At 45.9% G+C, this 24,140-nt stretch overlaps 2 protein-coding genes across 7 annotated transcripts in view; both read left to right on the forward strand.

The window, feature by feature from the left end:
* MTMR14 (myotubularin related protein 14) overlaps positions 1-2,571 on the forward strand; it is a 45,979-nt gene extending 43,408 nt beyond the window's left edge. For 4 of the 5 annotated variants that reach the window (XM_059390235.1, XM_059390237.1, XM_059390236.1 and 1 more), the window contains one exon: positions 1,969-2,571. In XM_059390235.1, coding sequence (XP_059246218.1) covers positions 1,969-2,155 — 187 coding nt within the window. In that variant the 3' untranslated portion in view covers positions 2,156-2,571. The remainder of the gene's footprint in view (positions 1-1,968) is intronic. The other variant, XM_059390241.1, reaches the window with a different exon arrangement.
* Positions 2,572-3,767: 1,196 nt separating this feature from the next.
* CPNE9 (copine family member 9) lies at positions 3,768-22,912 on the forward strand. Of its 2 annotated transcripts, XM_059390243.1 has the most exons (21): positions 3,768-4,189; positions 4,726-4,766; positions 4,881-4,927; positions 5,027-5,130; positions 5,609-5,645; positions 5,867-5,869; positions 6,149-6,225; positions 10,342-10,405; positions 10,521-10,624; positions 10,873-10,977; positions 12,394-12,435; positions 12,755-12,830; positions 12,939-12,992; positions 13,402-13,463; positions 14,178-14,224; positions 15,134-15,315; positions 15,572-15,699; positions 19,710-19,812; positions 20,384-20,441; positions 20,822-20,895; positions 22,519-22,912. In XM_059390243.1, the coding sequence occupies exons 1-21, from the start codon at positions 3,870-3,872 to the stop codon at positions 22,702-22,704; spliced, it is 1,914 nt and encodes a 637-aa protein (XP_059246226.1). In that variant the 5' UTR covers positions 3,768-3,869; the 3' UTR covers positions 22,705-22,912. The 2 variants fall into 2 exon arrangements, with proteins under 2 accessions (XP_059246226.1, XP_059246225.1); XM_059390242.1 differs by lacking the exons at positions 3,768-4,189; positions 4,726-4,766; positions 4,881-4,927; ... (2 more) ...; positions 5,867-5,869; positions 10,342-10,405 and having other exon boundaries at positions 6,163-6,225.
* Positions 22,913-24,140: the final 1,228 nt, after the last annotated feature.

Here is a 24,140-nt window from a genome sequence, read left to right on the forward strand (position 1 = left end):
CCCTCACTTAACTGGCATTAGCCACTGAAACAGGCAGCTCTCTGAGCTCCTAGCCAACCCTCAGGATCTGGCAGGTTGCCAGAGGAAAGCTAGGTTCTCTGCGATCTCAAGACCTCCAAAATTGCAGTGTAGGGATGGAGTCAGGGTTGATTCCTGCTGAGGTCATACAGTATGTGGATTTAGTGCTTGGACTTTGTTATCAGAGAAATTTAGTCAAACTCTTGGCTGCTCTGCCTTACCAGCTATGTCTTGTGGTGTCAGCCCTGACTTCTCCGAGCCTGCTAATTCATCTCTTTGAGAGGGAATGGCACTAGAGTATCTCTGACTTCCTACTCCTTACCTGCTGTGTATCCTCAGGTGGATCACTTATCCTCTCTGGGCTCCAGTTTTCTTATCTCTAAATAGGCTGATTCCTCCTTCTGCCTCCCAGAAATAAGGGGCAGTGAGAACACACACGTATGGACCTTTGGATATTCCCTGTGAATACAAACTACTAATCTGAATTTCTCATTACATGTTCTAAGGAAAAGCAGAAAAACACATGGCCTCCAGCCTATATGAAATCCAGTTAGAGAGTAAAGAAGATCTAGGGCCATGTGTCTCCCCCAAATGGCAAGAGAGACTTTGGAGTTCTTCATGGTATTGCAGGACTCCAGTATCAGCTCCATTTTCCTACTGCTGCTGCAAGAGCTGCTCACCCTAGTACCTGCTGCTTCTCTCTCTTCCACACTTAGTCACCCACTCATACCCACCACTCCCACCAGTCTACTTCCCTTCAGTCTGTTCTCCCCATACCTACCCCAGGACTGTCATTTATCCTCATATCTCCATCTGTTTCCCCCAGGCCCTGCAGTACAAGTCATTTGCACTGGGGAATTAGAGACATTGCTGCTACTTTCACAAATTCCCAGGAGGGATTACACAGGGATTGGTCTGTTGGGGGAAGTTTCGGTATAAGTTAGTGGTCAGAGTTAGTCTTAATTTTTAGGTAGATGGGAACCTGAGGGCCTGAGTCATATAGGTTTGTGATCCCTGGAGAAAGCCCTCCAGGGGACAGTTAGGATGAATACCATGTGAGTTCCTGACCTGTCCTCTGATTCCATGTCCCTCTCACCCCCAGACTGTGTACCTTTTAGCCATAGGTTGGGTGTGGCTGGTATCTCAGGTCTCTTCTCCTCTTCTGTTAAAGACCTTTCTAAGTGTCAAATAGCCTCATGGAATTCATTCTTTGATAAGCCTGAGTTTTCATGCACTTGTCACTTTGGGGTTTTTTTGTTTGTTTGTTTGTTTGTTTTACTTGTTCCCCTTCGCAACTTGTATTTCCAGGCGAAGGAGAGAAGAGGGACTTCTCGTCTTCTGTGATCAGTTTCTGTAGAGGCCAGGGAAGGAAAAGCAAATAGAATCAGATCAGGAATCCTGCTAGAGAAGTCAGCACCCTGATAGCTGTTTCCCTGGGGATGACAGTTGACTAAAGATGTAGCTGGACCCTCAAGGGTTTCTGGTTGAGGACCCTGGCCTCTTTAGGACATTGCCAAGAACTTTCTCCCTGAGTGCTCCAGGTCCTGGCCTCAAGAAGGTGGAGGTCTTTGGTCAGCCAAGATGATGTCTCATCTTGTGGTCTCTCCTTAAGTCTCAGATTTGCGCCTCACATTATTCTCACGGAGGAATGGAAGCCAACAGTTGGCAAACTCCTTCCTGCTCACCTTCTCCCCCCACCCCAGTGTGCCATTAAAACGTGCTGGTTCTAGGTAGGAACAGTAGCTTGAGATCTGAGAGGAATGGTTTTTTGAGGGGAACAAAGCCAAATGTTTAGGACCTGAACTGCAGGGGTAGTATGGCCACAGGACATGTGCTGGCCTATGCTAGCAAAGGCAGAAGGATAGGTAGTATGGTGAGGATGAGGATGTTGGATTCTGCCCCAGGGTAATGCATTCATTCCATTCTCCCTCCTTCCCTTCCTCCCCATAGGCTTGCAGCCCTGAGTGAGCGGGAGACTCGGTTGCAGGAAGTACGCTCAGCTTTCTTGGCCGCATACAGCAGCACAGTGGGGCTTCGAGCAGCAGCCCCCAGTCCCTCTGGTGCCATTGGAGGCCTGCTGGAGCAGTTTGTCCGTGGTGTTGGACTCCGAAGCACCAGCAGCAACAGCACCTTATGAAGTAGCCAGCCCACAACAATTTCCTGTTCCTCTCACCTGAGCCCTGAGCAGAATTAAAGCCATGCCCAGACAAGGGTGCTTCAAGATAGAAGAGAAATCGCCTCACTTCTCCTTTTCCATCATGCACATGGCCAGCCCCAAAGCAGAGCAGGTCTAAGGACAGGGTTCTCCAACCCCCAGCTTCCTGACTGGTAACCACCACCCCTCTTGCCACTGCCTTTCACCGACCCTAGTCTTTGTTGGGATTCCCATCAACTTTCAGAACTGTTGGGGTTTCCCTAGGGCCTTGTGGAGGCTGAGACCTCACGAAAGACTCCCCTCTTTCCATTCTTGTTTCCTGGAGAGGAGGGATCACCTGCACTGAGAATGAGGCAATTTGACACAGATCACAAAATAAAATCTTTTTGAACAACTGCTGTCTTGCATCCTCATTTGGTTGCTGTCTTTGTGGAATTGTTTGGAAGCTTCTTACTGTTCTTCCTTGTGCCAGAAGGGGTTGGGATGGGGGTCAGATAAAGCAGAAAGACAACTGAAGACTGGGTTGTGCCTCTTACCTCTTGAGCCATGACAGTGAGATGGTGACAACTAGTCAGAGGTTGTTAAGGTGGGAGCAGTTGTCCTCCTGTGTCAATGGGCCTTAGTCACCTAGGAACCTACTTATTCACACGGATTCCCAGGGCTGCCTGAAATTTAGACCTCAGGTTGCTGAGATCTTCATTTAGCTAAGAAATGGCAGAGGTGGTGGGGGATACTTCATTTTTTTTTTTGAAGATTTTATTTATTTATTTGACAGAGAGAAATCACAAGTAGATGGAGAGGCAGGCAGAGAGAGACAGAGGGAAGCAGGCTCCCCACTGAGCAGAGAGCCGGATGCAGGACTCGATCCTAGCACCCTGAGATCAGGACCTGAGCCGAAGGCAGCGGCTTAACCCATTGAGCCACCCAGACGCCCCGGGATACTTCATTTTTAACAAGTTCTGCAGGTAGCACAGTTCTGGTACAGGTGACTTGCAGCCCTTAGCTATGGAGCCCTGACTTTGGTGGAGGGACTGGCTTCTGGGGCTTTGGAGGCAGTAATTGGTGTGGGGAGAATGGATCTGGCTGACTACCACCCTCATCTGCAGTGTGACCTAGATAGGACAGATTGCATCCTCACAGTATGTCTGCATCTCTATCACCATAAGTCAGAGTTCAAAGACATGGGCAAAGGGCTTTTCAGAGTGCTATCACAGCTGCCGTTTTGTGAGTTCTGGCTCAACACAAAAGAGGTCATCGATGTGATTGCCCAGAGGAAGGAAATAATACTGGTGAACATTTCTTTAGTACTTACTGTGTACAATCTCCCTGAGCTAAGCCCTTTATGTGGATTATATCAAAATTTTACAACACATCAAGTAGATGGGACTGAGCCACAGAGATGTTGAGTAACTCACCCAAGGTCACACAGCTAATAAAAATAAACGAAAAACTCTTTCTATTTGGAGACCTAGGTAGGGCGGAAGTGGGAAGAGGAAAAAGCAGATTGTTAAGGGAGCAGCTCAGGAAGAGGAAGTGTCCCCAACTCCCACCAGACGCCCCAAACCCTTCAGCACCGCGGACAGTTCTGGGGGGGGTGTTTGTTTTCGCCAGGGTGAAACGGGCTGGGAGGAGTCTCCCAAGGTATGGGCTTGATTTAGGGTTGGGGTAAGGTTCCCCGCCGGCTGAGGCTGCTCCAATGGGGCGGGGGCCGCCTGCAGGGCCGGGCGGGGCTAGGTTACCATCTGGAGTCGCTGCCGCCCGGCGGCCACAGTCAAGGCGCAATCCGCGGGAGTGCAAGCAGGGCTGGAGGAGTGCAGACGCCGCCGCTGCCGCCGCCACCGCCGCCGCTACTGCGGCGGCACCTGAACCAACCCCACCACTGCAGCCGCCTCTAGCCCTGGCAGCCCCTCTCTCACAGCCTCCAGCAGCTCCGGCCACTCGACCAGCCATGTCTCTCAGTGGAGCCTCTGAGCGCAGCGTCCCGGCCACCAAGATTGAAATTACCGTGTCCTGCCGGTGAGCCACCACGCTGGGGAGGGCGTAGGCACTGCCCCTGCCCCAATTGGCTCTGGGGCTTAGAGCGGGCAAGGGCCAGATCCCAGGGGGAAAGAAGCATCCAGGGCCGGAAAATCTCAGATTCAGACTTAGGGGAGACTATGGAGGGTTCAGGGAGGGGGTTTCTTTGAACAGCTCCACCCGCAAATAAAAGCTCAGCCTGCGGGTTCAAGGAACGGGTCGCGGGGATCCAATAGGATCTAGGTTCCAGGAGGACAAAGTTCTGGGGCTAACCCTCTTTCCTGGACCCTTGAAGACAGTGTGGAAGCATAGATAATAAGTCTTGAGCCGATATTTTTTTGGTGCTGTCCAGGGTGCTGACAACGCGGACCACCTCCCCATCCCACCCCTAACAACTCTCCACTGGGTATAGTAATGGGTGAAGGAGATGCGATTTGAGCCCCATGTCTCCTTCGGATGCCCGGCTCAGGTCAGAGTCCAAGCACTGGGCTCCAGAATGACCCATCCTCTGTCCGTCTGTCTGTTGCCTTTTCTAGGAACCTGCTGGACCTCGACACCTTCTCCAAGTCTGACCCCAGTAGGAGGCGCCAGGGAAGGGAGGGGGAACTAGGGTCCGGGCGCGACTGAGGGGTGGGGAGAGGTTCAGGCCAACCTGACTTCCTACCTTCCCCGCCTCCACTCTCGCCTGCAGTGGTGATGCTTTACACGCAGAGCCGGGCCAGTCAGGAGTGGCGAGAGGTGAGTCCAAGAGCCCTCTCTTAGCCAAGAGCTGCCCCCCACCCACCCCATCACTTGCCCGCTGGTTGGCCCCATGCTTACTCTCCGCCCCCTATCCAGTTTGGCCGGACAGAGGTGATCGACAACACGCTGAACCCAGACTTTGTGCGCAAATTCGTCCTCGACTACTTCTTTGAGGAAAAGCAAAACCTGCGCTTTGATGTGTGAGCCCCGCCCAGAATCCTGGGTTGGATTTCCCCCTCCCCCGAACCTGGATCTACACAAGATTCTGGCAGGCTCCTCCCCAACCCTGCCTCCCAGCCTGGCTCCTCCACCAGGCCTTTAGTCCCACTCTGAAGGCCTTCACTCTAGTCTTAGCTCTGTCCCCAACTCTAGCTTGGCCCTGTCCTTAGGTCAGATCCAATCCAGTTCACTTCCCAAACCTGGCTGGGCCCAAAGCTTTGCACCCTAATTTAGCTCAGGCTCCATCAAGAGGCCCTGGTATAACTCCATCCCCAGCAGGCCCCAGACTTAGCCTTGTCCCTGACTCTCTGTGAACCTGACTCCTGCCCTAAAGGAGAACCTGACTGAATTTGGATCCAAGGCTGCCCCTCACAATTTTAAACAGGATTCAAAACTCGACCACTTTTCTAGACTGTCTCTCACCAGCCCCGGCTTACGCTGGTTCTACTCTCTTCCCAGATACAACGTTGACTCCAAAACCAACATCTCCAAACCGGTGAGCGAACATCCCCTCGCAGACTGGCCACGCACACAGGAGGCGCTCAGTGTGTTAAACGACCTTCCTTAGAACCCTCCTACACCTCAACCCCAACTCTAACTTCTTGGGCCCCAAATCCAGCTACCTGCCCTTCCTCCCCTGCTCTTGCCTCTTGGTTTCCCACCCATGCCTTTTACTCATTGTTCCTCTTCCCTCTTGGCCACCTTTGGAACACACAGAAGGTGAGGCTGAACGGGGCTGGCTTTGGGAGGGTGGGGTGTGGAATGGAAGGTGAGGTGTGGGATGGCATTGTGGAGAGCAACTTAAACTGACAGCAGAAACAAGAAGCAGAATTGGCCTGGGGACCTCCTTCCCTCTTCTTTAAAGCATGGGCAGGGTGATGTTTCTAGGGTTCTGCCATCCTGGAACACACTGGTTGGTGCAGCAGTATCACCAGGGCTAGGCTGGGACTCTGCATCCCCAGCCCCTCCTGGCCTTCTTGACTCCATGTCCTGGTGCAGGATTTCCTGGGACAAGCATTCCTGGCCCTGGGAGAGGTGATCGGAGGCCAGGGCAGCCGTGTAGAGCGAACCCTCACGTAAGCTGAACAAAAAGGGGTGCTGGGGAAAGGGTGGGTGCCTCCAAATTTTCCTCCCAAAGATGCTGCTGACCCAATAGCAGTGAAGGCTGAGACTCCCCCTGGTCAGGAGCCTTCAGTGGCTCTCATCACCCTCCTGGGAAAGACCAATGTCCAGGGCTCCATTCAAGTCAGTCTCAGGACTGATACGTTTTGTTTTGTCCTCTCTCTGTTCCCGTCTTTATCTGTCTGTCTCTGTCTCTCTCATCTCAGTCTTTTTCTAAGTCTGAATCTACCCTTAAGGTCCACTTCTAAGCTTTTTTCCTCTGGGAAGCTTACTCTCACTTAATCAATACCCCTGGAATTTCCATTACATTTACTCACTAAATATTTATCAACATGTTTTGTATGCCATACCCTGTGCTAGGCACCAGAGACTCATCCATTCCATAAATACTACTGGGCATATATTCTATGTCAGCGACTGTTCAAGGGACTTGGGTTGTAAAGATGAACATAACAAAGGTTCCTGCCCTCAGGGAACTTATACTATAGAAGGTGGGGGAGAAACTGTACAAAATTGACACAACAAGTAAGTAAATTATATAATATATTGGAAGACATCAAGTGCAATGGGAAAAAGGCAAAGTAGAGCAGAATTAGGAAGATCGTAAAGGCTGAGTGGTGGGACTTGCAATATTCTGCAGAGTGGTTGAGTAGGTTTTATGGAGAGGTAACTTTAGAGCAAATACCTGGACGAAGTAAGGAAATGAGCTATGCAGATACCTGGATATGGGATGTTCCAAGCAGAGGAAGCTGCCAGGGCAAAAGCCTGATATGTTCAGAGAGCAGCACAGAGGCCAGTGTGGCTATACCCAAGTGAGCAGGAGGAAGGAAGAGATGAGATTGGAGAGTTAACAGTTTAGGGCCTTGTGGCCACTGTAAGGATTTTAGCTTTTACTCTGAGTTGGGAGTCACTGGAAGGCTCTGAAGAAAGGAGTGACATGATCTGACTATGTTTTCAAAAAATGAAAATGCTGGATTGAGAATAAACCTTGGGCAGGTGAAGAGAGTAGCATGTATCCCACTGGAAAGCCATTACAGTAATCCAGGGTGGCAGCAGTAAAGGAGAGAAATGGTCAGATCTGGATATAACTTGAAAGTGTAGCCAACTGATTCCTGGCAGGTTGAATATGGATGTGAGAGGAGAAGAGGAGTCATGGATGACACCAAACCCTTTGGCCTGAACACCTGGAAGGATGGAGTTGCCATAAATGAGATGGTTAAAAAGAAAAAAAGAAAAGAAAAGAAAAAAGGAGGGCGCCTGGGTGGCTCAGTGGGTTAAGCCGCTGCCTTCGGCTCAGGTCATGATCTCAGAGTCCTGGGATCGAGTCCCGCATCGGGCTCTCTGCTTGGCAAAGAGCCTGCTTCCCTCTCTCTCTCTCTCTGGCTGCCTCTCCATCTACTTGTGATTTCTCTCTGTCAAGTTAATAAATAAAATCTTTAAAAAAAAAAAAAAAAAAAAAAAAAAAGAAAAGAAAAAAGGAGGGAGATGTATATTGTGGGGGGATTTAATCAGGAGTTCAGTCTGACTCCTGTTGAATTTGATAATTTTTTTAGACATCCTGTCAGATATGTCAAATAGGCAGTAAAATACATGAGTTGTAGATGCTCTTTCAGACCCGGAGACTAGATGAAATCACCAAGGTAGTGAGCAGAGAAAGAAAGGACCAAACACCAAGACTCCATGAAATGGAACTAGAAAAGAAGACTGAGAAGGAGCATTTATGAATTAGGAGGAGGACCAAAAGAAGGGGTGTTATCTTGGAGGCAAAGTGAAGGTCGTGTATTGAGGAGAGAGTGACCAACCATGTCAAATGCTGCTGCAGGTCTGAAGTTCTGAAGGAAGAGGTGGGGGTGGTCGCCTGGTTGGAGAGGTTTAGAATAGAGTGGAAGAGAGGAATTGAAAGTCAAGAAATCTTTCAAGGGGTTTTGCTGCAACGAAAAGAGAAAAAGAGGTGTGGTTAGGGAAGGAAGTGAGGTCAGAATAGGTTTGCATTTTTTTTTTTTTACGATTTTATTTATTTATTTGACAGATCACAAGCAGGCAGAGAGGCAGGCAGAGAGGGAGGGGAGACGCAGGCTCCCTGCTGAGCAGAGAGCCCCATGCAGGGCTTGATCCCAGGACCCTGAGATCATGACCTGAGCCGAAGGCAGAGGTTTTAACCCACTGAGTCACCCAGGCGCCCCTAGGTTTGCATTTTTTAACATGAGAAAAATTATACCACATTTGTATGTTAAGGGGAATGACCCAGTATAAACTGAAAAAATTGACATAATTAAAAAAAAAAAAGGAGAGAATTGCTGGAATGATGTCCATGTACAGGCAAGAGGGTGTAGAATGTAGCACACAGTAGAGGGATAAATAGGCACACGGATAGTCATTTATAGTAACAGTTGCGTGGGTGAAGATACTGAAGGCAAGGTAGGTGTGGTGGTAGGTCTGTGGACATTCTCTTCTGGTTGCTTCAGTTTTGTCAGTGAAGTAGGAAACAAGGTCACTGGCTAAGTAAGGATGGGGGAGGAGGCTTTCCAGGTTTGTGGAGAGAGGAGGAGTGAAACTGCCCTCTAGCAGAACCGGAGAGTAAAGTATGATTAAGGACCCTCTTGAGGTTTTCGGTCATGCATTTAAAATGAGACCAGTTGGGGGCGCCTGGCTGGCTCAGTCAGTAGAGCATGTGATTCTTGATCTCAGGGTCATGAGTTTGAGCCCCATGCTGGGTGTAGAGATAACTCAAATAAATAAGAAGTAAAAAAAAAAAAAGAAAGAAAGAAAGAAAGAAAAAAGTGAGACCTGTTAACAAGATTGTGTGTTTTCCTCTGGCCTTATTCAGCTGCACATGTGCAGTACAGGTTAGGCAGAGAACTGGATTTAACTAGGGCTGTGGTTCTGCCAATAAGTATACTGAAGTGACAGAAAGGCAGTAGATAAAGGGTAGGTTGCAAAGAAGCAATTATAATCATTGACTGGAACTCACACTGGGTAAGGAGGTGAGGGAAAACATTAGGGAGACAATAGAGAGAAAGCAGTAAGACTTGGTCCTGGGTGTGCAGGTGAAGAGTCCCTATACTCCTCACACTCTTTTTAAAGCACAACGAGTCAAAAATTAAAGTAGTGAAAGAAATAGTTCCACAATTCATGTCAAAGATGAGAAAAATCACTTAGTAAGTTGGAACCAGGTCTTGAACCCAGAACACTCCTGACCTAGCTTCCTCTCTGCCACACTTGGGACCCTTTGGAGTCAGGATTCACAGGCTCATATCAGCAAGGTCCCTGACCACTTGGAGATCCAAGGCAAGGCAAGTTGGGGATGAGTGTCCTAATATGTACTTTTCAAATACATGGAAGTGTCCCTTCTTGGGTCAGGAGAGGATAAGGCTTCCCTTGTCTTTTTTATTTCACTCTTCACATTTTATTTCACTCTTCAGAAAGCACATCATCTTTGATCTAACAAAACAGCCTTTTGCTCTGGGTCTGATTAGAAATTCTTCCTCATTCAGCACTGCTACATCATACTCTACTTGCCTATTGCCTTGGACATCCCACCTCCCTCTGGAAGCTCCCTGAGGGAACAGTCTAGCAGAAATAGAGTGCCAACTGGCTAGTTCATACCTAACACAGTGCCTGACATATAGTAGATACCAAGGTCTGCTTTGAGAAATTTAATCACCTTCATATCAATAACACTTCCCAATTGCTTGTCCTTCCATGCACTCATTCAGATCTTTTCACAACCCCAAGAAGTTGGCGTGATTCCCATTTCATATAGAGGGAACTAGGACCCCCAAAGAGGAAATAAATTACTCAGGACTTTAAATCCTATGTCTTTCCCACACTACCATTATAACATATCCACCTAGGCCAGATTAGCCCCTGTCTTTCAGACTACAGACCCCTTCCCTATCAAAGTCAGGCCCTTCCCCACAAGGAACCACACAGGGCAGAAAGAGATACATTTAGGAGAATGTTAGAAAACAGCATAGTGAATCCCCTGTCCCACCTAATCCCAGATTGGCTACCCCATTCTTCATTGCCTACTCTCCCTCCCCTCACAAAGAGGCTTTTTCTGCTTCCAGGGGTGTACCAGGCAAGAAGTGTGGGACCATATTGCTGACTGCAGAGGAGCTTAGCAATTGTCGGGTTAGTAAGGGCCATATGCTAGACCCACAAGGCTTCCTTCTCTCCTAAACTATCTTTAGTGGACTGTTTGAGGCTATGAGCAATTTGGGTGTCAACAGCCAAATTTCATCCCTAGGACATTGCCACCATGCAACTGTGTGCAAACAAGCTGGACAAGAAGGATTTCTTTGGGAAGTCAGACCCTTTCCTTGTGTTCTATAGGAGCAATGAAGATGGCACGTGAGTCGATGTCTTCTCCAGTGGCACCTACCCCTGCCCTACTGTGCCCATGGGCCCATTACGGCTCTCAGGCTGGAGGTGGGGCGTCTTAGACTCTACTAGGACCTGAATTCAGAATTTACTCAAGGCAGCACACAATATGTGCTCAACAAGTGGGGAAATCCCAGGAATCTCCAAGAGTATGAGGTCCTATCTCTGGGCTCAGTCCTGCCCCCAAGGCAGGTTCCAGTCCTCTTGTTCCTCTCCAGGTTCACCATTTGCCACAAGACAGAGGTTGTGAAAAACACACTGAATCCTGTGTGGCAACCCTTCAGCATCCCTGTGCGGGCACTGTGCAATGGAGACTATGACAGGTCTGCTTCACTGTAAATTAGGGAGTAAGGGAACAAGGGCATGAGAATGGGATTCCTGAGGCCCAATATGCTGGCGGAAGTGTCACAATAGTTTTGGAGGATCCTTCTTGGTGAGACAGAGTTTTAGGCATAGAGATAGGTAGATGGGGAAGCAAATGGATGGCCCCATAGATGGATAGGATGGATGGGTTGATAGGTAGATGAAAGGGCAAATGAACAAAGGAATACACAAGATACATGGATGGAGAGTCAGATGGTTGGATAAGCTGGTGAATGGATGGATAGGTATATGGAGGGCTGTGTACAAGGACTGGTGGATGGGTAGAAGGGGAGATGGATGAATGGATAACAGATAAGTGGATAAGTGAACTCATGGGAAGATCATTACATGGACAAATGATGGATGGATTAATGGATGAACAAACAGATGGATGGGTATATGAGAGATTATTAGATGGTTGGAGAGGCAGAGGGATGACTGAAAAAGCAGGAGGATAAATAGGTAGAGCAAAAGGTAGATTTGTAAATGGATGGTAGATGGATGGAAGGATCAGTAGATTAATTAGTTGATTAATGAAAGTGAAGTAGATGGATAGGCTGACCATATGAATTAATAAATGGACAGTATGAAGACAGGTGAGTAGGTGGAAGGATGGATGGGCACACAGATGGATGGATATTGTAAATGAATGGATGATCATATGGACAAATGTGATAGATGGGTATTTGGTTAGAGAGCTGAATGGACACAGAGATGGATGCTTGGGTACATCAGTAAGTCAGTGAATGCCTGGACGTATAGTTAGATGGGTAGATAAAGAAAGGGATTAAAAGGTTTTTAGATTGGCAAATGTATGGGTAAATGGGTGGCTTCATGGATAGAGAGTTGTTAACTGCAACACAGATATATGGACATACAGGAGGACTTAGGCATAGTACTTTAGAACAAAGTCTTTGGAACCAGAATATCTGAGTTTAAATCTCAGCTCAATCATTTACTAGTTATGGTCCTTAGTCAAGTTACTGGTTTTTGGTATCCCAGTTTCCTTATCCAAAAATAAGAATAAAAGTACTTACTTTATAGTAAGTACTTACTTTATAGGATGGTTCCTAAATCAAATGAGTCAATCTACACAAGCACTAGTAGCAATGCCTAGAATATAGTAAGACTCAACAAGTAGTAAAGAATAGTAATAGTGGTACAAAGAGCAATAGAAGAAACAATGGCAGCAGCAATATAGTTGGGTATGTGCAGGGACTGATGAATGAATAAACAGGATGGATGGACTGGTGGGAGAAAGGTTAAAGGAAAAACAGGTGGGTGTATGGAAGGATGATTTGTGTGTGTTTAAGTAGGTGAGGGTGTCTCTAGGATTTATCATACACGCTAGCCTATGTTTATCTCCTGCATTGCAGAACAGTGAAGATTGATGTGTACGACTGGGACCGGGATGGAAGGTAGAACTGCCCCACATAGTACTGTCTTCTCTTGCAGTTAATTCAAACTGTTTTCTCTAATACATAGTACATTCACTAGGAACCCAAAGTGGCCTTAGGAGTCAAGAAGGGTGATAATAGATGCCAGGACCTTGAGTACAACTGACCCTCTCAGTTACATCTTCCTTCTTTCGCCCTTAACTTGGCCTCTCTTCTGGCCCCAACCCCAGTGCCCTGCAGCCCAAGTAGAGGCAGGGGATAGTGGGAACAAAAGACTAGTTTCAGGGCTGGCTCCAAGTCAACAGTAGCTACTGCTCACCCACCCCTGGCCTCACTGCAGCCATGACTTCATCGGTGAGTTCACCACCAGCTACCGGGAGCTGAGCAAGGCCCAGAACCAGTTCACAGTGTATGAGGTGAGAACTCCAGCCCTGTCCAGGTTGCCCAGGCCTTCCATCCTGGTATGCTTAGTCTGTAGTTCCCTTCCTCTGTTTCCCACCTTCACTGTTCTCTTCTTTACCTAGGTACTTAATCCTCGGAAGAAATGTAAGAAGAAGAAATATGTCAATTCAGGAACTGTGAGTACTCCCTGGAGCTCTGGCCCTCCCTAGATCCTTCTGTTTCTATTCCCATTGACATTACATATGACAAATGTTGGGGGAAGGCTGTGAGCACGGATTACTTGGGTATAGTAATGTTGGGTCCAAGGACTTCATTTAAGTTTCTTTTTTCTTTTGATTTCTCACCTGAGGAAAACTGTTTGCTTATTACTGTTTTGCAGAATTAAAAAAAAAAACTTAAGCTGTATTTCCCAATTTAATACACTTTTGGAAATCAAAATCTGCTTCTGACAGCTTCCTCTTTTTTGCCCTTTCAGAAATTAGATAGGGTTGGGGAGTGTGGGGTAGGGGGTGGAATCATGTGCCTCTCTGCCTTCTGCCACCCAACTGCCCTTTCCAAAATAGCAGGGCTGTCTCTTTGTTCCAGGTGACACTGCTCTCCTTCTCTGTGGACTCTGAATTCACTTTTGTTGACTACATCAAGGGAGGGTGAGTCACAGGCCAAGTTCTGGGCTGAAAGATCAGCATTGAGTTACTTCCAGTTCCAAGCCTCAGTTTTCTTATTTATGAATGGTTAGGGTCCGTGGAGATAAACTTTTAAACGTTTGGCAAACTATAAAGTGCTCTGTAAAATGAATAATGTTCACCCTCTTAGTTTTCTTCATGAGGCTGACTTTTATACCTAGCTTCCAGTCCTCTTCCCTCCCATGGGAAGATGCGGGACAATGGCCCCAAGAACCTGATTGTGGTCCAGATAAAAATCATGGCCAGGCAACAGGAAGAGTGCAAGAGAGAGGGAAAACCCAAGCAGACCAAAGGGGACATTCCATTTGGCTCAGTAGTGGTAGGCAGGCCTGGCAAAAGTACTTTGCTTCTCTGAAGCTCACTTTTCTCTGATGCAAAATGGAGATGTTAAATACTACTTCAGGGCTATAGTAAGGATTAAGTTAAATAACGTAAATTACAGACACTTGTCACACAGTAGGTTCTGCTACTGATAGTGTGTGCTTTATGGACCACAGGATCTGCATCATCTGGGAGTTTGTTAGAAATGTAGAATTTCAGGCTCCACACAGACCATCCAGATCAGAATCTGCATTTTAACACTATCTCCAGGTGATTCATATGCACACTAGTGTTTGAGAAATCCTGATATAATATGTATTTGCCCCTCACTTCTCAATCCATCTATTTCCCCAACAGGACACAGCTGAACTTCACTGTAGCCATTGACTTCACAGCATCTAATGGTGAGGCATGGATGGGGGCGATGGCGTATGGAGGAATTCTAAGGAATTCATTAGAGATTGGCCTGGATTCTGACCTGGGGATAAGAATTCACCTACCCAGTGGCACCTGGGTGACTCAGTTGGTCAAGAGTTCACCTACCCAGTAAGCCCAGGCTTAAGGCAAAGCCTAGCCAGGCTGGTACTGGGACAGGAGTTTCAGGGAGAGATTATTGGGTATAATAGGGGATGGAAGGTAAAAGAAAATAGGGCTTCAATTTTAAAAAGTTGAAAGGAGAAATACCTCAGGAAGTGGATGAGTAAATGAATGGATGGGAGATAATAGAGGTATAAGGAGAAATGAAGCAGTAAATGAGTGAGTAATAACTGGGTAGGTAAATAGATGAATAAAACAAGTAGGTAGATGGGTTAGTGAGTGAGTACAGCAGGTTGAACAAGTGGATGAATGACTAGGTATGCAGGTGGACAAATGGACTGATGATTAAGTTGGAGAAATAACAGGTAAATAGAATAATGAATGAGTGGATAGGTGGATGAATCCATTTGAAGACAGAATGACAGACAGAATGAATTAAAATGAATAGTAATGATGGGTGGGTGGTAGTTGGATAGATACTGGATATGAGAATGGAGAGGAAGATGGACAGAACTAGGTCAGTAGATTGAAAGATGAATTTATGCTCAGTGGATGGGATAATGGATATGTGTGTAAGTGGATAAATTGATGGATAGATATAGGGATTGGTAGATGGATAGAGGGGAAAATGAACATACGGATGACTGGGAAAAATAATGAGGGAGTACATTGGGTAAAGAGTGAGTGAATGGATAGGTGGATAGACATATACATGGACAGGTGAATAGATAAATGATCAAGGTGACCAAAAGGCTGGGGGTCCTCTGTCCCTACAGGGAATCCTCTGCAGCCCACCTCCCTGCACTACATGAGTCCCTACCAACTCAGCGCCTACGCCATGGCCCTCAAGGCAGTAGGAGAAATCATCCAGGACTATGACAGTGACAAGCTCTTTCCAGCTTATGGCTTTGGGGCCAAAGTGCCTCCAGAGGGACGGATCTCCCACCAGTTTCCCCTGGTATAGTATAGGCCAGAGCCTACACTCCATGCCTTGGCATCTGGTCCACTCAAATTGGTGAATTTCTTCTCAGGGTCAAGTACCTGCAGAGGACCAGGAAACTATGAGAGGGGAGCAGAGCAGGGAGGGGAGCAGGACTGGAGTTTGGAGGGGAGCATGAGAGAGAAAGATGGGGAAAAAAAGGAGTGAGCTGGGATCAGAGTACTCCTGGGTATACCCTGCATGGCTCAGCCCAACAAAGCATCTTCCCCGACAGAACAACAATGATGAGGATCCCAACTGTGCAGGGATTGAAGGTGTGTTGGAGAGCTACTTTCAGAGCCTGCGCACAGTGCAGCTCTATGGGCCCACCTACTTTGCTCCTGTCATCAACCAGGTGGCCAGGTAAGGAAACTGGGTGGGGGCTGGAAGGAATGAGGGGACCCAGGCAGGGGACTGATTTTCCAAGGACAGTTAAGACCACTCTTGGGTGAACCTGGGCTTTGGGGAAAGAGTAAAATTTTCAGTGTTGTCCAGGCTCTGATAATAAAGAGATAAATGCCTTATTCTGGGGTAGTAAGGTGTCAACAAACTACACCAACTCCACTCTCTGGCATCAACAATTGAGGCCTCAAGTTTGGGGCAAAGAAAGATGGTCCTATAGCACAATGGTTAAGGCACAAGCTTTGGCATCACACCTGGCTCCACCCCTCACTAACTATGTGACCTTAAGCAACTCAGCCTAAGTCCCCATTTTATCCCTATAAATGGGTATAATAATAGAAAACAATAGCACTTCTTCATAGGATTATTGGGAGGTTAAAATTAGATAACAAAGTAAGAATTATTAGCACAGTGTCTGGCCCATAGTAAGTGCTCAATAAATGGTAGATTTAAAAAAATAGAAAAGTGGGACGCCTGGGTGGCTCAGTTGGTTAAGCAGCTGCCTTCGGCTCAGGTCATGATCCCAGCGTCCTGGGATCGAGTCCCACATCGGGCTCCTTGCTCAGCAGGGAGCCTGCTTCTCCCTCTGCCTCTGCATGCCATTCTGTCTGCCTGTGCTCGCTTTCTCCCCCACTCTCTCTCTGATAAATAAATAAAAATCTTTAAAATAAAATAAAATAAAATAAAACTTTAAAAAAAAATAGAAAAGTAACTTCTAAAAATAGAAGACTAACTCCAGGGTTCCTGGATGGCTCAGTCAGAAGTATGTGACTCTTGATCTCAGGGTTGTGAGTTTGAGCTCCACATTGGGTGTAGAGATTATTTAAATGAATAAATAAATAAAAGCTTTTAAAAAACTCCAAATTTTTAGAATAAAAAAAACAAGATCACATATCAAGTCACTTTTTAAAATGCAAATAAAATAAAATGACAGAACTAAAACTAAACATATGTCATTAAAATTAAATTGGGTAAGTTCACCTATTAAAAGAAATAGATTCTCTGATTGAATAAAACAATGAAATAATAAATAACCCCTACAAAATGCTGAATGGAAGAGACCCAGCTACAACAAAGTACTTCAGAAAGCTTGAAAGTAAAAAGATTAAACAAAAAAAGAGAATACAAATGGAAGGATTTCAAGGAGATTTATATGCCTATAGACTTCCCTTTTCCCTAATAAAGATTGTTTATGTAATTCATAACAAGGATAATAGTTTCTTTCAATTATGAAAGTAACATAACATTGCTGTAAAAAAATTTTCAAGGATGGAGAAATGAAATAAGAAATCACCCAGAATATGGCTCATGGGAATATGGATGTATATACAGTTCTTGACAGTATTTTTCCTTATGAATCCATAATTGCAGTCAAGTTACATGCAAGGGCGCATGGCTGGCTCAGTCAGAAGAACATGTGACTCTTGGCCTCTGGGTTCTGAATTCAAGACCCACACTGGGTGTAGAGATTACTAAAAATGTTAATTAATTTAAAAATACATTTAATATTTCACTACTGATCTTTTCACTTAATATTGGAGATCAAGCATATTTTTGTTATTATCAAACAGATTTATTAATTTTATCTTAGTTCATTCATTCGTTCATTGAATAAACATTCAATAAAGAGGCAATGTAGCATGAATGTGGGCTGTGGAGCCAGATTAGCTAAGTCAATATACCCACTCTACCACTCCCTAGCTGTGTGGATTTGAGCAAGACCCTGAACCTCTCTATGCCTGTTTCCTCAATTGTAAAATGGCAATAATAATAGCAATATCATAGGGCTCTTGTGAGGGTTAACTAAGTTAATATATGTTAAGCACTTAGTGCCTGACACATCATAACTGCTATAACTGTTAGCTGTTACTGTTACTATTATTATCATTATTACTATTCAAAGGGCATCTGCTGTATGCTCAGTTCTCTGCTGGGGCACTGGAGACTTACAGATGAATCACATCTAGTCTCTGCCCTTGGGAGCTCCTGCCTTGGAGCAGGAGACAGAAATATAAATAAATCATTACTTTCCATAGGCTAGAGCTTCCCAGACTTTTCCACCAAGTTGCCTGTTGGCAAAGGCAAGTGATTGCTTCCCTCAGGGGACTCTTAGGGGCACAGCTGAAAGCAACAAGGCTGAAAATGTCTTTGAAGCCACCATATTTATCTTAAAAATCAGGCAAATTTTACATTTTCCTCATTCTGTGTCCATGTGTGCTTTAATTTAGAGGGGGAAAAAAGGTGTTTTAAGTATATGTCGAGTCATCTAGCTTTATCCACCAGATCATACAGCAGAATGGATGCTCCAGGTATCCTGTGAACTTGGGTCTCCCTGGGCACACGTGCTGGTACCCTCATGGATGTGAAAACCCATGTGGAAGGGCTGACAGCCTATCTTGGTGGGTGGTATCCTAGAAGGCAGAGGGAGAAGAGGGGTGGGTATAACCTAGTCTGAAAGACCCAAGGAGCCTAACTTTCAGAGGGGAATGGGTCTAGAGGGCAAGTTGGACTTTATCAGAGAAAGAGATGCAGAGTAGGCCTGGCAGAAGGAACAACATGTGAAAAACACAGAGTTACAGAAGGGCAAGCTCAGGAAACAGTAAACAGTATATTACAACCAGAATGTACAATGTCTATGGAGTGTATCCAAAGAAAAGGCCAGGAACTGAGAGTGAAGGAATCAAGAGCTCAGGCTTTAGGCTTAGTTGTGTTCTTTTACTGAGCACTTGAAATGGAGCTTGGGTCAGCAAGAAACCAAATATTTACTTCTATTTTTTTTAAAGATTTTATTTATTTATTTGACAGAGATCACAAGTAGGCAGAGAGGAAGGCAGAGAGAGGGGTAAGGAGGCTCTCTGCTGAGCAGAGAGCCCAATGTGGGGCTCGATCCCAGGACCTGACTTCATGACCTGAGCTAAAGGCAGAGGCTTAACCCACTGAGCCACCCAGGTGCCCCTATTTACTTCTATTTAATGTAATTTAAATTTCAGTGGTCCCATATGGCCAGGGTCTGCCTTACTGGATAGTGCAACTCTGTCCTTTCCAACCTAAGGGCCTAAGACTAAAAGTTAAGAGACCAGGAGGTACCATGACCTTTGTGCTCTCTGAAGGTCTCATTTTTCTTATATTTAAAATAAGGGACTGAACTTAATTACTTCTGAATCCTTCTCAGATAGACAAATCTTGGATTCAAAGATTAATGGTGAGAGAAGGAAAAAGGAGCTTAGGAGCAGCTGTTAGTCTGGCTAAGGACCCAGCAGCATAGGCAATGGGAGGTGGCCAGCAGAGAGGAGAAGGAAGAAAGAGGAAATGGGTGAAAAAGGGAAGAAAGAAGGCCTTTAGCCTTTGGTCTTGCCCTTGTATAAAAACCAAATCTTTCTAGGGTCTGTCAAAGCCCTGTGTGATCTGGCCCCTACCCCATCTCAGCCACATGGTCCACTTTGCTTTCTGGGCTCCAGACACAGTGGGCTTCCTTCAGTCCCATCACAAGGCCCTTTTCTGTGCTGTTCCCTTTGTTTTTCCCCTTTGCTTAGCCTCTCCTTCATCCTTAGACATTATTTCCTTAAAGACACCTTCATTGACCTGCTGGACAATGTCAGGACCCCCTACTAGACACTGTTATAGCAGTGTTCCTGTCCATTACAGTACTCGTCACAAGAGTAATTACAGCTATTTCTGTGATTCTGGGATTCATGTCCTCCCTCAAGATGGCTGGGATGAATTTGTTTTTTCTCATTGTGTACCTCTGGTGCCTACTATAACACAGTAACTACCATAGTAAGTTCTCGATAAATGTTACTGGAGGGATATCAGATAGAGGCAGGCGTCCATGTCTGGGGAAGGAGCATGAGCTTCAGAAACCCCAATCCTTGCCTACTGCTTATACACTGGTGGTGGAAGGTTTAGGAGTAGGGTGTTCCCTTGGCCTGTCTGGGCTTTCAGCTGGATTCTGATCATGGACTCTCAACCAGGGCTGCAGCCAAGATCTCTGATGGTTCCCAGTACTACGTTCTACTCATCATCACTGATGGGGTCATCTCTGACATGACACAGACCAAGGAGGCCATTGTCAGTGTGAGTCTAAGGAGGAGGGATTGGCAAAAAGGGGCACTGTTAATAACTGTGAACAGTTTGAGATTTTACTCTACTTGCAAGCTAACAAATTAGCCCTTTAGTTTAATGGATGCTAGCAGAAGACATAAGACTCCTGGATCAGAGACAAAGAACTGTGTTATTCTCAGACATAGTAGTAGCTCAATTATCAGTATTTACTTTGATTGTAAGTCCCAGTTCCCACAAAATGATGTGAAGAGGGTTGAATGACACCTGGACCCACAGTGGGATGCATTATAGGTCAGAAATCCTAGCTTAGGGTATCTGAATCTTTTATAATGGGCAGTAAGCATGCCTGCCTTTGTTCTAGTGTGAGAAACAAAACTGCCCTTTGTTCCAAAGGAAGACACTATATCTTTCAAGGCTGTTTGATATGCAGACATCCTTGAAAAGATAGTTTGGAAAAAAGGGAATCAGTGCTTCCGCTTGCAAGATGTGCAGAAACATGATACATGCACAGAGAATTGTCCCCAGCAGGTACCTCCATTGTTATGACTGTTCACCCCAACCATTCAACCTCTTTCCCTCACAGGCCTCCTCACTGCCCATGTCTATCATTATTGTTGGTGTGGGACCAGCCATGTTTGAAGGTGAGTAGGATCAATGGTGTCCATGAATGAGACCAAGAACGGGGGAAAATATGGGAGGATCTGGGCACCCAGGTCCAAATCACATAAAGGAGAAAATGGGTGCCTGTGTTGGACCTTGGCCAAGTCAAAGACCTTCTCTGAACCTATTTCCTTATTATAACCAAGGCTGTTGATATGAATACTTCCTTCTTGGGGTTCCTTGGTGGGTAGAATGCATAGTAAGGCATAATAACAACTCCATAACAATGCCTAAAATTTGTTAGCACTCAAAAAAACCCACGAACTATTCCATGATGACCCCAAAGTAGAGCTAACAAGGAACGGGGTAGCATGGGCAGGAATGGGAGAGGGCGATCAGTTAAAGGGTGTCTTCTCTGCAGCAATGGAAGAGCTGGATGGCGATGATGTGCGCGTGTCCTCCAGGGGACGCTATGCAGAACGGGACATCGTTCAGGTAGATCTAACCAGGGAGAGGAAGTCATGGAGCCAAAAGGCACAGTGGGAAAGACAGGCTAAGTTGGAAGCCACTCTCCCATACTGTCTCCTTAGTCATCCACCTTTCTCCCCATTACTCTTTCAGCCGTTCTGCATTCATTGAACAAATTGTTTTTGAGGAACAGGCAGGTTGCTGCAGCCTTTCTGGATCCATAGTATAGGAGATCCTCAAAGCCCCCGCCCTCTAGTGGAGACAACTAATAATCACACAGCTAAATAGCTTACTAGATTGTGTTAAGTGCTCCAGAGGAGCAGCAAATGCCAATATGAGAGCCTATAACAGGGACCTGACTTAGCAGGGTAGTCAGGGAAAGCTTCTATAAGGAAATGACATTTGAGCTAAAACCTAAAGGAGAGTTGCTCTACCTAACATTGTAGGTAGAGAAGGAGCACATGCAAAGGCCCTGGGGCTCAGAAGAATTAGCCCAAACATGGAAAAGGCAATAGGCCAGGGTGGCAGGATTCCAGGAAATGTGAAGAAGAGGGGGCCAAGGCCTTGCTGGTTATGATGAAGATTTGTAGTTTTGTACTAAAGAATTAGAAACCTCTTGAAGGATTTTACCTAGGGGACTGAGATGGTCAGACTTGCATTTTAAGAGCTCTGCTGCATGGAGGATCAATAGCAGCAGGTTGAGAAAGAAAGCAAGTAGACAGACCTGTCAGTGAGGAAACCTCTGAAATAGTAGAGGAGAGATGACAGGGATCTGGACAGGAATGGAAGCAGTGAGGATGGAGAGAAGAAGCAGTTTCAACAGATTGTTTAAGAAAATTTTAAAAGAGTTGATGCTTCGATCAAATTGTTATGGGGAGGGAGGAAGACTGCAAGGATGACTCTGTTTTCTAGCTTGAGCAACTGACTGAGTGATAGTCCCACTTAATGGGAAAGGAAAGCCTTCCCTTGGGGAGGGGGAGGAACAGATTTGGAAAAAAGGGCCAGTTGCGAACTTTGAGATATCTAAGACAAGTGAATGGAAATGTGATATGGGCAACTAAATATGTGGCTCTAGACCTTTAAAAAAAGGCCAGGGATGGGAGTATAAATTTGGAAGTCATCAGAGTACAGTTTTTAAAGTCATGGAAGTATATGAAATCACCCAGGAGAGAAATGAGAGAAGTGACCAGGTTTAGGATCAGGTAGACCCAGAGGAATGGGGGTGAGGGGGAGGAGCATCCAGAAAGGAATGAAAAAATCCAGAAGAGTGTGGTATGTCAAGAGTGGGATGTGTCTAGGAAGATTATAGTCAAATGTAATGAAAAGCTAAAGAGGAGTCAAGCAAGACGAAGACTGACAATTATTGCCCACTGGACTGATTTGGTAACATAAGGCCAATTACATTGGCGAGAGCAGTGTCAGTACTGTGTGAAGCCAAACAGGAATGGGTTGAAGGTATATAGAAGGTGAATAGAAAAGGGATGGGGAGAAAGCAAATGTAGAAAGCTGTCCGAGATAGGGGTGGGAAGAGATAGTGTTATATTTGGAAAGAGATGTTAGGAGTCAAAGAGGAAACCTCCTTAGTGCTCCCCTTCCCATTCCTCTCTTCCCTGGCCATTACCCACACCTGATTGTCTGTGCCTGTCCCAGTTCGTCCCATTCCGAGATTATGTTGACCGGTCAGGAAACCAGGTGCTGAGTATGGCCCGACTAGCCAAGGACGTGCTGGCTGAGATCCCAGAGCAGCTGCTGTCCTACATGCGCACCAGGGATATCCAACCTCGCCCCCCACCTCCTGCCAACTCCAGCCCAACCCCAGCTCCAGAACAGTCCTGAGGAGCCTACCTATTCAGTAACTAGCAGTCTGCCTACCTGCCCACCCACTGCTTCTGCTGAAAGCCAGAGGCACCTGGAGCCCTGGACCTTACTGAGTCCAGCTTGAAGGATCAGTGCTAGCTAGTTGAGCCTTCTGTCCCCTCACCCACAGAAAGGCCTGGCACTGTCACCACTTCCCTGCCTTTGTGCCAATAATAAAGTTGATCTTTACTCCACTTCTGTCTCATGGTTCTCAGGGAAGGAGCCTGGGGGAACTGGGGAACTGGGGCCATACCAAGAGAAGTGTGCAAAAACTGCTTCAGTTAAGGTCCATCCCCATCCTATCACCCATCCATCCAATCACTTCTTTTTATTTTTCCCATCCAATCACTTCTTCAGACATTCTTCAAGCACCTTAAGAAATGATAAATGAAACTTTGTGCACTTGTTTTTTTCTGAAGAGAGGCCCATAGCTTTCGTCAGGTTCTCAAAGGGGTTCCTGACCTCAAAAGGGGTCAGCTTTACAATGACTCTAACTCTGTTCTGATCCATGTATTCTGAATATTTTGTTTTGTTTTTAGATTTTTATTTATTTATTTGACAGAGAGAGAGAGAGAGAGAGAGGGAGGGAGCACAGGAGCAAAGAAGCACACAAGCAAGAGGAGAGCAGACAGGGAGAGGGAGAAGCAGGCTCCCCACTGAGCAGGACTCAATCCCAGGACTCCCAGATCATGACCTGAGCAGAAGGCAGTCGCTTAACAAACTGAACCACACAGGCACCCCATTCTGAATATTTTAATGAGGATAATAAAAACAGCTAAATACTTGAGTATTCGGTACATATGGAGGTGATTTACAAGCATACTCTTATTTAATCCTCACAAAAATCCTGTAAGGTAAGCACTATATTTTATCTCCACTTTATAAATCAGGAAACTGAGGCTCAGAGAGGTTAAATCACTTTTTGAAAAGAACTCATCAGTTTCACTCCAGATCCCAAGATCTTAACCAGCAAACAGCTTCCTGGAGTGTTGCTTCTATTAGGATGTTTTTCAAAAAACATTACTTATGAAAATTCATACATTATAGTAGGTCGAATGCAAGGTTTGCATTAAGATATAGTAGAAGCTTCTACTTACTTTGAGCATTGCCCCAGAACCCTGGAAGACCCTTTCACGCTCTTCTTTGGATGGCAAAACTGAAGAGGCTCAACAAGCATTGCTTAACAAGTGGACTCTTCCCAGGACACAAGTTCACCAAAACCCCCAAGAACTGACAGTAGTTTTTGAGCTCTCTTTTATAAACATGGAATTTTACGTAGGAAGAATCTTACAACTTGCTACTTGTTCACATAGCTATCAAATGGCCCAGTCATATTAAAACCAATAATCTGTATTGAGTCTTCCAACTTTCCACCCACAGCCATGAGCATTTCCCCGCCAACCCTACAGGGTTCC

The sequence above is a fragment of the Mustela nigripes genome, chromosome 2 (genome assembly GCF_022355385.1).
Source record: "Mustela nigripes isolate SB6536 chromosome 2, MUSNIG.SB6536, whole genome shotgun sequence".
Classification (NCBI taxonomy): Eukaryota; Metazoa; Chordata; class Mammalia; order Carnivora; family Mustelidae; genus Mustela; species Mustela nigripes.

Excerpts from the sequence above, each read along its gene's own strand:
- CPNE9 (XM_059390243.1), top strand. The coding sequence starts at position 3,870 with ATGGGGCGGGGGCCGCCTGCAGGGCCGGGCGGGGCTAGGTTACCATCT. Across the intron at positions 10,978-12,393 it reads TGCAATGGAGACTATGACAG|AACAGTGAAGATTGATGTGT; the intron begins GTCTGCTTCACT and ends CCTGCATTGCAG. Across the intron at positions 15,700-19,709 it reads GTCATCAACCAGGTGGCCAG|GGCTGCAGCCAAGATCTCTG; the intron begins GTAAGGAAACTG and ends ACTCTCAACCAG.